Genomic DNA, 15,439 nt, shown 5'->3' with positions numbered 1-15,439 from the left:
TCCCTTACTGCTCATAAATCTTATTTTTTCTTTGCATTTTAGCAATGCTCGCATGTGATGAATTTGTAAGCATCTGATATCCAGGGACGGCAGATGTACCTATCTCTAAATTGAATGGGATAAATCATATATAATTTTAACTTGGGTTTTTTCCCTTTGTTCTAGTAGAAATTCTTATTAGAGGGAAAATTGGGAGGGAATGGAAACTAGAATAGATAGTTCAGACATATAGCTCATTTTAAGTTGGTATAAATGTCAATATGGATGTAAAATTTACTGCAAAAATAACCTTTGCATTTATTTTTTATTAAATATTTGTATTTATTATGCAAGGGAATATAGATTATAGTCTGTAACATTGTGCACATTTCATTATCCATCACGTTTTAACTTAAAAGAAGGAATACATTTGTGTTTCCCAAGTGTCACATAACCACCCCCTTCAAAAACATTTTTTATTGTTACTTTGAAAGACTGAGACAGGGGTGTGTGAATATTTTTTATTGATTTGTTTAACTGGTAAATTTAACCTAAAGATTATAAAAATTGGTTTTTAATAAAGGAAGATGCAACACAATGTTTAATTGCATTGACTTTTTAGATAAAGATAAATATAATTACTACGTATTTAATTTTTTTTAGTTGAACTTGGTGTGGTTACTGTTCTTCTGAAGCACTGATGCCTGTCTCTTTAGCTTCCATATCAGTCAGTATAAAATCACTTGTATGTACTTTGTGCAATCATTCCAGAACCATTTTGTGTGTCATGAAATGAAAGGTTAAATATTCTTCATAGAAAGAAAGTTGCTTATGTTTGTGTGTCCTGGGTGAAGCCATTTTAGTAAGTTTGGTATTAGAGTGACAAGTATAAATAGGAAAATAGCTTCAAATTTCTATCATGTTATATATCCCATCAGTTTGACTTCTCCTTACTCTTTGACTCAAATCCAGTTTTGTCAAGTGATAACTATGAATATGCCTAAGGTTTATTACTTGGTTTCATCTTAAGAGACAAATAGTAAGGCATGCATAGTTAACATCACATTTTCACTATGGTTGCATGAGTGAAAAACCTTTATCTTAACTATTTGATAGGTTATGAGCACAAACATAAAATAAGAATAGCTTTTAATACAAGTTGAATACTTTATGTTGCTGATATTATGCTGATCATTGTCTGCCTTTATATCTTAAACATCTTTTAAAAACCAATGTACCAGGATAGATCTAATGGTAATTTAAACCTTTTCTTTGAAATATTTAAAGTTTTTTTCTTTAAGCTTTGTTGAATATCCAATTTCTAGTCATTTTAGATGTCCTTTGACAATTGGAAATATTGGCACTATTCCAGGAGGCTTTACCTGTCAAGATTATGATAAATGGACCATATGACTTGGGATTTTACTAGAAATGACTATTAATAGCCCTGACCTTCTCTCTATGTTAGATAAGGTTTTTTTTTTTTTAAATTTTACACTTCTTCCTGAAGTAGCAGCACTTGACATGAGTTTTATGAAAAATTCTTGTCCTCAGCACTGTGTAAATATTTATTTTACAGAGCCATAAGTGTGATTCTTGGTGACAGGTGGAAGAAAATGAAGAATGAAGAGAGAAGGATGTACACATTAGAAGCGAAGGCTTTGGCTGAAGAACAAAAACGTTTAAATCCTGACTGTTGGAAAAGGAAAAGAACCAATTCAGTATGTTTCAACAAGTAATTGTTTAAAATTATCTTCACTTTTCCCCATAGGTGTACTGGCATATTGGAGCAGTTGTTACAACCTTTAAAGGTTGTGTTGATGCTATTTCTTAGCATTTTTATACTTCAAAACCTAATAATGTTTTCACATCATCATATAAAGAAGATTCCCTTTGTTTTCATCAAGTGCCACTATACTTTGCATAAAAAGTAGAAATCTCAGGCAAACTTAAAAAGAATGTTTGTCCTAAATGTTGAAGTGGAAAAATAATCTTGGGATGTAGTATTTCTAGTTGTGTTGAAAGATGGGTGTTATTAACCCATTAATAGCACCAGCTGAAAATTTCTCTAATTTGTGGTGGTCTTGACAGCCTTTCTTTAATTGATGAGGGACTAATGAGAATGGAGGTGTGAGGGTACATTAACTAACTTTCATGGGGACTTCTGCCATTGGCACAGAATTTCTAGATTAAAAACCTCAAGTGGTCCGTCATTTTCTGCCATGTGAGACCCCTGCATTGCTATAAAGCCACCACCAAAGAAGACCCTCACCAGATATGTTCTCTGGACTTTGGACTTCCCAGCCTCTGAAACAATAAATTTTGTTTTCTTATAAATTAAAAAAAAAAACAACTCAAGGAGGAGAACTAGAAAGGCCCAGGAAAGGTGGTAAACAAATTTGCATCATAATAATATCTTGGATAGACTTGGTTGTTATAATTTCTCTGTTAACTAGACTAGCATCTCTTAGTTCAGTGTTTTTAAATTAATTCACGTGATAGAACAGAATGGGCTCAATTTGAATTATTAAAAAGAAAAGGGAAGATGTCAGTAGTTTATAGTAGGAGGGCTAAGATGTTTTAAATTCATTATATATTTAAGCCAGTTTTTTATAGTAACATGAAAGTCACATCCGTTTAAATTTTTCAAAAAATTCTTTTAAATCATAATTAGATGAACTAGTGGCTGAACTGGATTTTGGAAGTTCTTTATTAATTTAGAATTTCATGTGGTAGGATTTTTCCTGTCTGCCCTTTCTTTTCTGTTCATCCTAGTCCATCTCTCTTATTATAAATTTTGTGGGTGCTTAAGCCATCAGATGTTAGCAAACTTTCAAAATCACCTTTGAGAAAGCAATCTTTTAATAGTAAATTTATAAACATCTTACAAATCTTAGTTTTCATATGTAGAATTACTGTGTATTGATTTGTAAACATTCACTGAGTTTCATTTTATTTCCACAGGGCTCACAACAGCATTAAACCAGGATGCTTATTTTCTTAAGTCTATATTTGCATAAACATTGACTCTTGATGGATTGACTTAAGAAGATCAAGGTCTCACTATTTATCCTGAATTTGTGTGACCATGAGATACTGATAGCATTGGGTCTTGAAATGATTTATTAATATGAGTGAGGATTTGCTTTCTCCATTAGAGCATTAAGTAAGCTAAAACTATCAACATTGTAAACCAAATTGCCTTATTTTTCTTCCAAACTTCATATATGTCTATCAGGTAACATAGGCTTGAAAATTGATATCCTGTGGTGCTAAAGTACAGTAGAAAGAGAGACGTATATACATGTTTTATTTTAAATTGTATGAAAGGGGAATTTAAAAATATGTAACTGCTGTTTTATACATTGGCTCCTTACTGCTTATTAATCTGTATTGAACACATGATGGAATGAAGCAAAAGCTGGGAGTTGGCCTTTCCTCGAGTGACCACCACATGGCCCAGCATCTGTGCCAAACACAGGCGCTCCTAGACTGGCCGGTGCCAAGAGGCTACCAGAACATGTGGCAGGTGATGGTGTGGTGTCCCGGCAGAAGAAGAGCCACCTGCTGCAGTTACCATGAGCATGCTGAATTTATGCACCAGGTGGCAGCACCCATCCATTATTTCCAGTGGAGACCTAGCCCAGGCCAAGCTAAAGTTAGTTAATAGCATTGGGATATAGTCACTGTAATGGTGCTATTAACAGTCGACACCATTGTATTTTTTAACTTTGTGTTCTGTACCTCCTCAGCCACATATCTGACATATATTTTGTCATCCTATCTCCATGGTGGGGGCAGACTTTGCACTTACTGCAGTGCAACACTTGCACTTTACTTTTCCTCCAACTGTCTAAAACTAGAGCAAATACATTGGCAATACAGCTGCTTTTGCTCTGAGCTACTACAATCATGGCTTTTCATGTTACTTACCAAGTGGTGTTTCTGGTTAAGAATCACAGCTGTAAAATTGATTTCAGTTCATTACACTTCATGATGTTGCCCCTAAATTTTGCACACTATATTCTTGTATATTATTTCAAATAAAATGAAAAAAGTTGTTTATTTCTGACTTTTACTGATTGATTGATCTTGACTGAATTTTATGTATGAGATGTCAGAATAACAGGTTCAGGAAATGGAAAATAAACGTAAGGTAAATTCTTAACACTAAGAAAACTTTTGATTTTATAATTAGGAGGTTGCTGATGGGATTTTAAAAGCTGAATTAAAAACAGGTCAAGGGCAATGAAAAAATAAGGATTCACATTATTTACTATTTGTAGAGAATCTTTCTTTGTTGAATAAAAAATATTTTTATTTTTAACTTGACATCTTTGTTACAAGGTTAAATGGTCCCCAAAGTCTGCTTTTCAATAAAATGACAAAGCATAAAGAAAGCCTTGGTTTATTTGAAGATACAGGATGACATACTTAAACAAGAACACTTAACCCTAAATCTTAGCTTTGGGAATATGCCAGCGGTTCCCAAACTCTTTTGCATATTGGAATCACTTTGGGGATAGTTTTTTTTAAAAAAAAAAAACTGATCCCTGGTTCCCACTCCCAGATGTCTTAATTAGTGTGGAGTGCATTTTGGGCATCAAGATTTTTAAAAACTCCCCCAGTGACAAGAATGTGCAGCCAAATTTGGGAACTACAGGGCTACATTTACTGAGGGAGGAGGAGGCAGGTTGGGATAAGCAGGGTACCTATTATATAACTTGGTCTTATCTCTTTAAAAGCAATGATGACTTCGTGTGCACCCATAAGAAGACATAGTTATGTGATAGGAAAGAAATGTTAGCTAGCTTTGTACAAAAAATCTGAAAGAGGAAGCGCTGAATATCTTTCTGGAAAAATCAGGTCCACGGAGTTTAAAGGTTGTGATGATGAATCTATTTTATGCTACTTAAAGTACATTTTATGCTACTTAAAGTAGAAGTGCTAATGAGGTAAACAGAAAGATCAATAGGAAATATAGGAAAATCAGTTACATTCTACAACAGTAGATAGTGGCTGTCTTTCAGAGTATCTATTTAAGTGCTAATTTTGGATTAAGGGAAGGTAGAGATTAACAAAGATTTCACATTGTTACTGAAGAGCAGATGTAGCTTTTTGAAGCAGCTGAACCATTATGGGGTAAACTGGTGCAAATTCTCTGCCTTCTCTACTTCTCACTGATTGAACATAAGCTTCCAGGGCTCCCCTAAAAATAAAAACAATGTCAAAATATTAGAGGGTACCAATATATCAAAATTAGAAATAAGCCCATTTCTGGAACCGCTATGCCCAGTTCCATACGCCAAGTGAACAACAGTCTTCAAACATTTATTGGTAGTGTTACTATGGTTGACTACACTTAGTGTGCAAACTGTCTTTGGTCTGCATCGTATGTAGTGGTCTCCCTATTGAAAAGGCTTCTGAAAAGTCGCAGGCAGCCTGTGCCTATTCACAGAGCTCCCACGGGAGAGGCTGTACCTTGGAAAGGGATGCTTAGGAGTGCTGGGGTATAGGGTCCTTTGGCACACACAGTCCTCTAATTTCTGGCAAATCATGTGACGAAGAAGCAGTCTGAATTTAGTCAAGTGTATATGGTAGCATTCAGTTATTTACGATGATCATATCATATTCTCTTAAATTAGATCAGGGGGTCAGCAAACTGCCTGCAGGCCAAATCCAGCCCTGTGCTTGTTCATGTACCATCTATGACTTTTCACACTGTAGCGGCAGAGTTGAATAGTTACGGCAGAAGAGACCATGTGGCCTGCAAAGTCTAAAATACACCTTGCTCTTTATGAAAAAAGTGCCAATCCCTGAATCAGATTGTCTGTATAAGTGGAGCTAAAAATAATGGTTACAAGATTGTTAATTTTTCATTATTGGTCTACTTAAGTCTCAGGTATACCCATCTATTTTTGTTATATTGTTTTCTTCCAAATGTCACACTTTGAAATTAGAGCATTTCTATAAAGATGTAAATTAATACCATTACTCAGTTCACATAATCTAATACATAATTCTTACTGTTTTTTTCTTGGCTCCCAAACACTGAAAATACTAATCCTTTGTCAGGTTTGTTCATTATCTAACTGTGGGGAATATACTTCCACAGAGTCTGCAGCTCATTACTTACTCTGCAGTGCCCCTCTACTCCACCTACCACTTTCACACATAAATTTCAAATCTCTTATTTCCAACCCTGACCTCTCCTGATTTTTGTTTCTACCTGTCTTCTGGTCTTTATCTGATTTGTTTGCAGGTATCACTCAAACTCATCTGTCATAAAATTAGGGCAGTGTTCTACCTGCCTTTCCTGAATACCCCCCCCCCAAAGGGCACTATCATCTAAAGGTCTCTAAAGTTCTTTTTTGCTCCTACACCTAACCAGTTACCAAATGCTATTAATTTACCACCCATATTTCCGCATCCAGTGGAATTTCCACATCTCCCCTTCGCTTCAGTTTGAACCCTTACTGTCTTGTGCCCTAATGACTGCTGTAGCCTCTATGTGGCGTTCATCCTGGTGCTGTGTCTCCCTGTCGGTCTTCCACACTATAGCAGGAGATCTCTTCCTGATGTATCAGCACTTGCCATGCTCTGTTCTCTACAGGACAATGCCTGAACTCAACCCAGCTGATACCAGCTTTATCATCAACCTCCCCACCACCCGTTTCTGTGCTACTGCTGGTTTTTAGTTTGATGTGGCCTACCCTGAAATCATTAGTCTCAGTCTTTGTGTTACCAAGTAATGCACAAAGCAACTAGCTTCACTCCATTTGTGCCTTTTAGCCCAACCCTACTGCTCGCACAGGGAGAGATCAATGGTGTATGGTTGTATATTACTTTGCAGTAAAGAAATCTCTACCCAACAAGGTAGATGCTGATAAAGGTCCTGTGTATCGTTGGCCATACCGAATATCTCACAATTAGTGAGACATTCTCTTAGGTCATGGCACACTGTCTTCCTTATCCTTTGGATGCCCTTCCTGTTTCCTTCCTTGCAAAGCTCTTTATCTCTTAGGACTCAGCTTCAAATGCTCCCTTTTTAGTAAAGCCTTTCCCAACTCCGGTGGCACAAAAGAATGGAAACTGCCTTGGGAGCACGCAAATTTGTAGACAAGTCTAATTTCTGTACCATAGGCTTGTCTTAGCCGGATCTAGCATTTTGAAATTCCTGAAGGATGGCTCCCTGCTCCATTCAGGGCATAAGTACGTTAAATCGGCTATGTGGAGGGATGGGCAGGAGAGATGGTACCTCATACTCAGTCCCAAGTCCCATCTAATACATAATTCTTAACTGGCATGCAGGAAGGAATTCAATGCTCTTAGAGAACAATGTTTTGTGAGATGCCTTAGTTCATGTCAGAGCTGATCCTTAATGGAGCTATTTCTGTATGAAAAAACTTGCTTCTTTTAGTAATACTTTTCTAGTTACTATGCCATCCCAGGCAGTTGCCCTCAGTCCCCAAATGTAGTCTCTACAGATTTATATACAGTAGAGAAATCCCCATGGGCTCAACTCTCTTTGAGGCGATGGTATATATCTGAGTCTGAGGAATAAGTGCGTTGAAATTCAGAGAAACTAATTGTTCCATAGTGAATGGTTCCATTCTATTTAATAAAGGGACAAAAATTAACTTAGCAGATTCATTTGCATTAAAAGGTTAAGACATTATAAAATTTAACCACTGTGTAGAAGGAAGCTCAGAAATGAGTTTGGTTAGATTTTTTTCGGTTCACCAAAAACACCATCAGAACCGTGGAGAGAAAAACAGATTAAGCTGCCCTCCCACTTAAAATCAGAGCAAGATTTTGAAGCACTTATTAAATTACTTCATTTACTTCAGCAAAACATTAGCTTTCTTGGAAGTCAGGCCAAGCATTATGTAAGAGGTAGTCTCAACTCTGCTTTGTAACCAAAATAAGCAGATTATTGAAGTTATCCTTATTGGGAAGGAACAAAACAAAACACAATTAGTAGAGGAATGGCTTGTGGTAACATGGCAACACTGCTTAGTGTAACATAAACTAGCCAAGTGGAGGTTTTCATGGAAAACAACGTTGGTTTTCCTCAGGCATTAAACATTCAGTATGAGGGCTGGCTGGTTAGCTCAGTTGGTTAGAGTGTGGTGCTGATAACACCAAGGTCCAGGGTTCAATCCCTGTACTGACCAGCTGCCAAAAAATAGAAATAAAAAAATAGTGTGATTAGTGTTGAAATACATAAATGACTTAGAGATATACCCCATGCCTCAATAGGCAGTTAAGCCCCAAGCTTGTTTCCCTGGCTCCATCCTCTTGGTCCTATCTCGGGCACTCAGTTCCCAGAACTGACAGGTATTTATCTAGTGACATAGGGATACTGGGAAAAGAGATCAAACACTACTGTCCATCAACAGGGATCTTGGAGTTCTGCAGAAACACAGAGAAGATGAAGGAACGGTTCTCAGCCTGTGCGCCTTGGACCATGGTGAGAGGGCACGCAATTCAAGGATGCACGTGGCTGGCACTGAGCATCTTCTGATAATTGTATAGAGAAAAGTACTACTAGGCTACTAAAGTCTGTGTACATCATAAGTGTTCTCCTACTCAGAACCATAGTAAGAAGAGTTTAGCTGACTGCGATTAGCTCAGCTGGTTACAGCGTGGTGTTATAACACCAAGGTCAAGGGTTCGGATCTCTGTACCTGCCAGCTGGAAAAAAAAAAAAAAAAAAAGGTTGCTGCTCCACCAAATGTCAAGAGTAAATGCGTTTGAGGCAAACCTACAAGTTCAGATGCCAATACTGGCCAGCTGCCCCCCAAAAATAATAATAAAAAAAAAATTAACTAGACTAGTGTTCATTTAAGCTCTAGAAAAACATCTGGTATCAAAAGGAAACAAAGGCAGGAGAGAGTCATTATTTGCTGTTTATTTGGCAGCAGTAGTACACTGTCCTCAATTTGCCCTACTTTACGACAACCTATCACATTATGCTGGGAGCAACAGGCTGAGTATGCAACAAGGTTTACCCCAGAAGCTAAAACAAATCTGCTGACATTTAAAGAGCAATACTCACCCCGGGTTTATCTACAGGGGAAAGCAATTCATCCAGTGATACATCAGTATGCAGGAGCAAAATTAGGTTTGCAGTAATACATTAGTAAGAACATTCTCTAGGACAAAGGTTCCCTGCTTGCCAAGAGCCTGGGCTGCGGCAGGAGTACAATTTTTTTGAATCCCCCAAGGAGGGTTTAATTTTCTGCTCAGGGCAGGAAGGTTCTGGTATCAGCCATGTGTGAGGGAAGGGTAGACCTTATTTAAAAGCATGACAGTATTTCTGAGCATGATTTTCAGTTGCTAAATTTAGGTTTAGCAACAGCACTGCTGATGAAATCACTCAGGAGACATTTTTAAAGAGAAGCGAAAGAAAACAGATTTGTGATGTACCCACAGCAGACAACTGTTGTGGATGAACTCATTCCAACTTGTTAAGAAGACAAAAATGAGTCCTGTCCAATTAATTGAATTCTCTTCTATTACCAAGTGTGTTGCAGCTGACTGAATCTTTGGGTATCAGGAAAAAAATTCACACAGACATCACAAATCCTTGAGTTAGCCCCAGGCCAGACACCCTCATCCACAGCCAAAACCTTTTCTGAGGTCAATTTTAACCAGTCACATTAACTGATGGGAGGCTCACCGGGCAACCTTCCCCATTTCTGGGGCATATACTCATAGCTACAGAACAGATGAGCAAGGAAGAAGAGCAGGCACCTGGGCTAATCTACTCTTTATCCACACAGGTGCCCAGGGGACCCACTGGAGGCTCTGGGCACCAAACTTGAGGGCTCAGCGCCACTCCCGAAAATTGATGGGCTGATGTTTCTTAATGATCTCTCATCGCATCTTCAGTGGAATCCCTCACCTGACCACTGGAATATGTCCCACTAGGACAGTGGGTCGCACCCTTGGTTGCACTGTGGATCAGCCTGGGAGCTATAAAAAATCCTGATGCCAGGTCAAAGCCCCAGAGATTCTGAGGTAGTCAGTCCAGGGTGGCCTGGGCACCAGGATTTCTCTAAGCTCTGTAAATGATTCAAGTGTGCAAACAGGGATGAGAACCATCTCATCACATTAGCCCCACTCTGGCTTCGGGGCTATCATCAAAGCGTCACCTGCACTGAGGCTCAAACCAAAGTTTATTGGGTGCCATGGTCCCAGACCACTGCATCAGGATGCCCTAGGAGAGTTGAGAATGGCTTCAAGAGCTATTTAAGAGGACAACTGACTGGATGAGGAGAAAGAGGGTGATGAGGGAGCTGAATGATGATTTATTTTATTTTATTTTTTTTTAAAGATGACCGGTAAGGGGATCTTAACCCTCAACTTGGTGTTGTCAGCACCACGCTCAGCCAGTGAGTGAACCGGCCATCCCTATATGGGATCCGAACCCTGGGCCTTGGTGTTATCAACACCGCACTCTCCCGAGTGAGCCACAGGCCAGCCCTGAATGATGATTTAAAGGTTTAGGTGATGGTGACCTCCCAAGCAAGACAAGGAGTATAGGAGAATGAGAAGGCTTGAAAGGAAAGATGATTTACCTTGAACATTTTGGGGTTCAGACTTCTGTGGGATATTTGAGTGGCAACATATGATAGCAAGTTTACTGGCCTGAGATCCCATGCAACTGAATGAATCAAAGACCTGGGGACCATTGATATAGAAGAGGCCACTAGAGGCATTGGTCTGGATGAGCTCACCTGGGGACCAAAGTATAGACAGGGTGAGAGCAAAAAAAGAGCCAGGAACAAAATATGGAAATGGTGGCATTTAAGGAATGGATGCAAGATGACAATTTAGCAAATGGCACAGAAAAGAGATGGTCAGAGAAATTAGAACAGAGACATGACTGTGGTAAAGCGGAAGCTTCTAGACGGCAGGGTCATGTCTCGGTTTACTCTGAATCCTCAGTTCCTAGCACAGGGACTAGCACGTCAATAAAATGTGGGCATAGCATCAGTAAAAATGTATTGAGACAGTTGATGAGTTTAAAGGAGGAGATGGTAGTCACCTCTAGCTAAAGCTGCAGACTGAAAAGGTAAGAATGGAAACATTTGGTGGCTAGGAGGTCTCTGCTGATTTTGGTGGCAGCAATTTCAGAGGAGAATGTTGATGGAAGAGAGATGCTTAATAAGCCTTACGTGACAGTTACAGCATCCTGCCCTGGGCATGGCTGGGTTGTGTGTGCATGTGCATGTGTAGATCTGGATGCATTTGAGGGGCACTACTGGAGGGCACATGGTATCTAAGTGGCTGCTGGGTTCTCCTTGTGTTCTACTAATAACTGTGTCCTGTTTCAGTGTTTTTAAAAGTTCGTTCATATCTGTGCTCCACCAATTCAAAAACTGCAACACATGAAATAAAGCCGAAAATATGGAGCTATATAATTTACATCAGGTAAGTTGCAAAAGCAGGAAGTGCATGGTTCTTAGGGCTGCATCAAGCAAGGGATAGCACAAAAGAGGATGTGAAAGTTTGGAAGTGAAAGACATGGAGACCAAAAGTTGTTGAGTCCAACAGTGCCAACTGCTGGGTGCCCCCACATGTGTGTGCCTGTGCAGTGAGGTGGCCTGCCACAAAGAGGTACACTCACATCTCCACACCCACCCAAGCCCTGCTCCTTCATCCTCCCCTGCTCCTCCCACCCTCCCTGGGCTTCTAGCCCAGATGGGTACCCCTGGAATACTTACCTGATGAGGATGAGCCTGTCCTTTTCAGATGGATGGTCATCCAGCCACTGGGAGAAGCGTGCATGGGACCACTCTGCTCTCTGCAATTAGAGAAGAGAGAGTGTACCCGGGCATTCTTCAACGAACGGCAGCAAAAGCTGCTGCAAAAAGCACTCTCAAGGGTTCCCAAGGTGAAATGACCCCAAAATGGTGCTGACCCACCACCAATGGGAAAATCCAGGGGGCTTCTTGGAGGTCAGGAAGGTGCTTGGTGCACTACTGGAGGGCACATGGTATCTAATGTGCTTGGAGCACCTTCCTGACTCCCAACGAGCCTTCTGTATTTGCCAATTGATAGTGGGTCAGCAAAGGAAATGGGGTTTCCAAAAGCTTTATGAACATAAGTTACTTGTGTTATTATTTTTAAAGGGCTAATTCTGGATTCATCAGGTAATTTTTCACATTGCTGAGAAAGCAGATCCTGAAAGTGCGAGTTTCCTTTCCGAATCACTGTCCACTGTCAAAGATAGACATGACTAAATAAAGCAGGAGAGGGCCAGGAACCCATTCAGTGAATGGAACTCGGTATTCCAGAGTTAACAGGGAAGACTCACAGCACAGTTCTGGCTTCACTTTATTACCTGGAAGGGGGATTTCAGCTCAGTGGGTGCTCTTGTGAACAAAAACTGAATGATGACGCTGAATGGAATAATGTCCCCCAGTGCAGGACTATTGGCCACATGTTCACTTGTCTGGAAGAGCAGTGGTCTAGAAGAAGAAAAAGCAGAAGTTATTTCATGCTGTTCAATACTGAAAAAGGTGATTTGGTGGGAGACTCATTCTCCTTGAATAACAGCATTATTCCTAGACTTGGCTACTGAAGGACTCTCCTATTTCTGAAATCCCCTTCAGCCCTAAGACATACACGGGCGCACACCCACACCCTGACACATATTCTCACAGGAGGGCCTGTTCTTCAGCTCCTTCTTTGACCTCTAGCTCACTGGTGTATGGGTATAACTTTACTTCCAGTTGACTCATCAAAATCCCCTCTTAGACTTCTTCTAATTAATAGGCTAAAATCCTATAAAGCACAAAGTAAAGCCTTCAAGCTGTTGTTACTAATAGATTCTTACCTTGGTCAATTTCAGCTTTCATTTTAGAAAGAATTCTTTTGGGGGCTATTGTCGCATAAACTCAAATATTTTCTACACAACTTTTCAAAAGGACAATTATGCCTTTGTATAAACAAAATAATTACTTTGCTGAACATGCCATCAAAAATTTATGCTAGATCTCTTTTAATACACTACATGTCTGGGTTTCACTGTTCACAATTTTACAGGAGGAATATGCAAGCAAATCCACTCCACTACCAATCATCTACCACCTTGTACAAAAAGCTGGCAAGAGTTATTTTAAACTGTTATTGATCTTTCCTTGGCTTTGAGCTCTGGTGTACAAGTGCCAATTATAAGCCAAGCTGTAGAGGTTGAATCTGAAGAGATAAGATGGTAGAACATCTCTTGACAGATCAGGTAATGATTCTGAAAGATGTAAAACAGTACTGTATCCTGGTCTCTTTCTTCACCCCATCTTAATTACTCCAGTCTACAAATGAAGGCCTGTACAAAACAGAGAGGCAAATTTTCTTACACTAATGATAAGGCTTTATACCAAGAGTCAGGAGTGCTCTCAATAGACAGCTCATTCTTCTTAGATCTACAATATTATTAGAAATAAATATTTTTTGATGAACTATTCTACAAGTAAAATCTATCTCTGACAGATTTTTCTAATTGCAACTGCTATATCAAATAACATTATATTATAATTTATTTATTTCAGTTACTGGGGAAATATTCCAGTTAATTTATGTTGTCTATCACCAGAAAGCCATAAAGCTCCAAACCAGGCATTCCATGAGAGTATAACTAAGGTCTTTCTGCGGCTACCACAGTGAGAATGTAGTATACCTGCCTTGAAAATTTTCAGTGTCCTATGCTGCAGAGTTTAGGCAATCAGTAAAGTACCTAATCAGGTATGAAAACATTGTTGGAGGAATTTTGGTTTTGTCCATAGGCATCCCTGTAAGTCCATCTCTGTATGGATGACATTGTCTTCATCTAGGTAAAAGCTCCTAGTTTTAACAAAATAACAGCAGCAGCAACCGCCAACACTTATAGAACTTACAGTGTGTCAGGCACACTTTAAAGCTCCATAAAGGGTGAGGTCAGCAAGGAAGGAGAATAGGAGGCCTCAGGCTTTACTATGCCCCCAGCCCATAGAAAGCCCAACTAGCGACTATTCACAGACAAGACCCAAATTTGGGAATAAGACAGACACCCACATATAATGGACCACAAAACCATTTGGAAACTGCTTTAGAAGAGTAAGAGGAAAAGTCTCACTTTGCATCATCCCATCCTTTCCCAAGTCAGCACAGTACAACACAGAGAGGATTCCTCTGGGCCCATGGTTTCTAAAGTGGGAAGAGAACTGGATGTGGACATCCAGCTTCCCTGGCATTCTGAGATGCTTTGCAGGAAGCCCAATTCTGCCTCACCTCATGTGGAACACTGGGGTAACAGCAGGGCCAGATTCCCTGGAGTCAAGGAGAAACAAAGAAAGGAGGCAGAGCTCACAGCAATGGCACTCAATCACAGACACCAATCAATGACAAAGCCCACTCACAAAGCTGAGCTGGTTGCTCCCAGAAGCCTGGTGAGAAGTTCAGCCTGACTTGAATCCCTAGACAGCCTGCCTCCATGCCCAGCCTCAGTCCACTCAGGCAGGAAGACAGCTGCCACAGCGCATTTCTACAGAGCCCATGGGCTGGACTTGCCCGACATGGGAGTAGGAACAGCAGTACTACCCAGTGCTCACCACCAAGCATTTTGGCAGAGCACAAGGACTAGATCTGCCTGACCAGGGAGTCCATACAGTGGCTCTGCTCAGCCTCAGAGTTCACGCCACGGGACAGCCTAGGTAAGGAGATGCCCGCCACCACACATTTTTAAAAAGCATAGCCTCTGTACCTGCTTGTCCGGAGCAGCAACTGTGCCTCAACATGCAGCCTGTAGCCTTGCCTGCAGCCCTGCCCAAATGTAGAACTTAAATAGCAGTACTACCAGGAAATATACCCTACAACCCTACCATATCAGAGGTGATTACAGGGCCCAGCCAGCAGCTTTGTCTGATTGCAGAGCCCAGCCAGTGGTCTTGCTAGACAACAGAGACCAGATAGCAGCCCCACCTGAACTCAGAGCAATGGAAGAGGGCCAGCCAACCAGAGAACATGACAGCAAGCTCTGCCAGTCCAGGGTCAATAAGCTTGCCCATTCAGAATTACAGGCTAGACTAAATAGTCAAGTTCTATCCCTACCATAGAACACCTGTATAGGCCAGAAGAATGTGACTGTCTCCTCAAATGCAATGACACAAGAATTATGAAGAATCAAGGAATCATGACATCACCAAAAGAAACTAATAAAGCTCTAATAATGGACCCTAAAGAAGTGAAGATCTATAAAATAACTGACAAGAAATTTAGAACCATCCTCTTAAGGAAGTCCACCAAACTACAAGAATATATGCATAGAAAATTAAATAAAATGTGGAAAACAACACGTGAACAAAATGAGAAATATGACAAAGAAATAGAAATTATTAAAAAATAGAAATCCTAGAGATTAAGAATACAATGACTGAAATAAAAATTTCAATAGAAAGCTTCAACAGCAGAT

The 15,439-nt window shown here is 40.0% G+C and overlaps 2 protein-coding genes and 1 non-coding gene across 7 annotated transcripts in view; 2 read left to right on the top strand and 1 right to left on the bottom strand.

Annotated features, from left to right (window-relative positions):
* The window catches only part of HBP1 (HMG-box transcription factor 1), a 32,739-nt gene extending 28,592 nt beyond the window's left edge, over window positions 1-4,147 (top strand). For 2 of the 4 annotated variants that reach the window (XM_008568050.1, XM_008568052.1), the window contains exons 10-11: window positions 1,559-1,700; window positions 2,944-4,147. In XM_008568050.1, coding sequence (XP_008566272.1) covers window positions 1,559-1,700; window positions 2,944-2,961 — 160 coding nt within the window. In that variant the 3' untranslated portion in view covers window positions 2,962-4,147. The remainder of the gene's footprint in view (window positions 1-1,558; window positions 1,701-2,943) is intronic. The other 2 variants (XM_008568051.1, XM_008568053.1) reach the window with 1 other exon arrangement.
* Window positions 4,148-4,371: 224 nt separating this feature from the next.
* The window catches only part of LOC103586736 (conserved oligomeric Golgi complex subunit 5), a 190,207-nt gene continuing 179,139 nt past the window's right edge, over window positions 4,372-15,439 (bottom strand). For both annotated transcript variants that reach the window (XM_008568048.1, XM_008568049.1), the window contains 3 exons: window positions 12,335-12,461; window positions 11,715-11,794; window positions 4,372-5,188 (listed from right to left, as the gene is read on the bottom strand). In XM_008568048.1, coding sequence (XP_008566270.1) covers window positions 5,074-5,188; window positions 11,715-11,794; window positions 12,335-12,461 — 322 coding nt within the window. In that variant the 3' untranslated portion in view covers window positions 4,372-5,073. The remainder of the gene's footprint in view (window positions 5,189-11,714; window positions 11,795-12,334; window positions 12,462-15,439) is intronic.
* On the top strand, window positions 8,083-8,160 carry TRNAI-GAU. The gene has a single exon. It is a non-coding gene; the product is annotated as a tRNA-Ile (tRNA).

The sequence above is a fragment of the Galeopterus variegatus genome, unplaced genomic scaffold (assembly GCF_000696425.1).
Source record: "Galeopterus variegatus unplaced genomic scaffold, G_variegatus-3.0.2 Scaffold370, whole genome shotgun sequence".
Taxonomy (NCBI): Eukaryota; Metazoa; Chordata; class Mammalia; order Dermoptera; family Cynocephalidae; genus Galeopterus; species Galeopterus variegatus.
The sequence above is the reverse complement of the archived record's forward strand: the minus strand, read 5'-3'. Positions and strand labels throughout refer to the sequence as shown.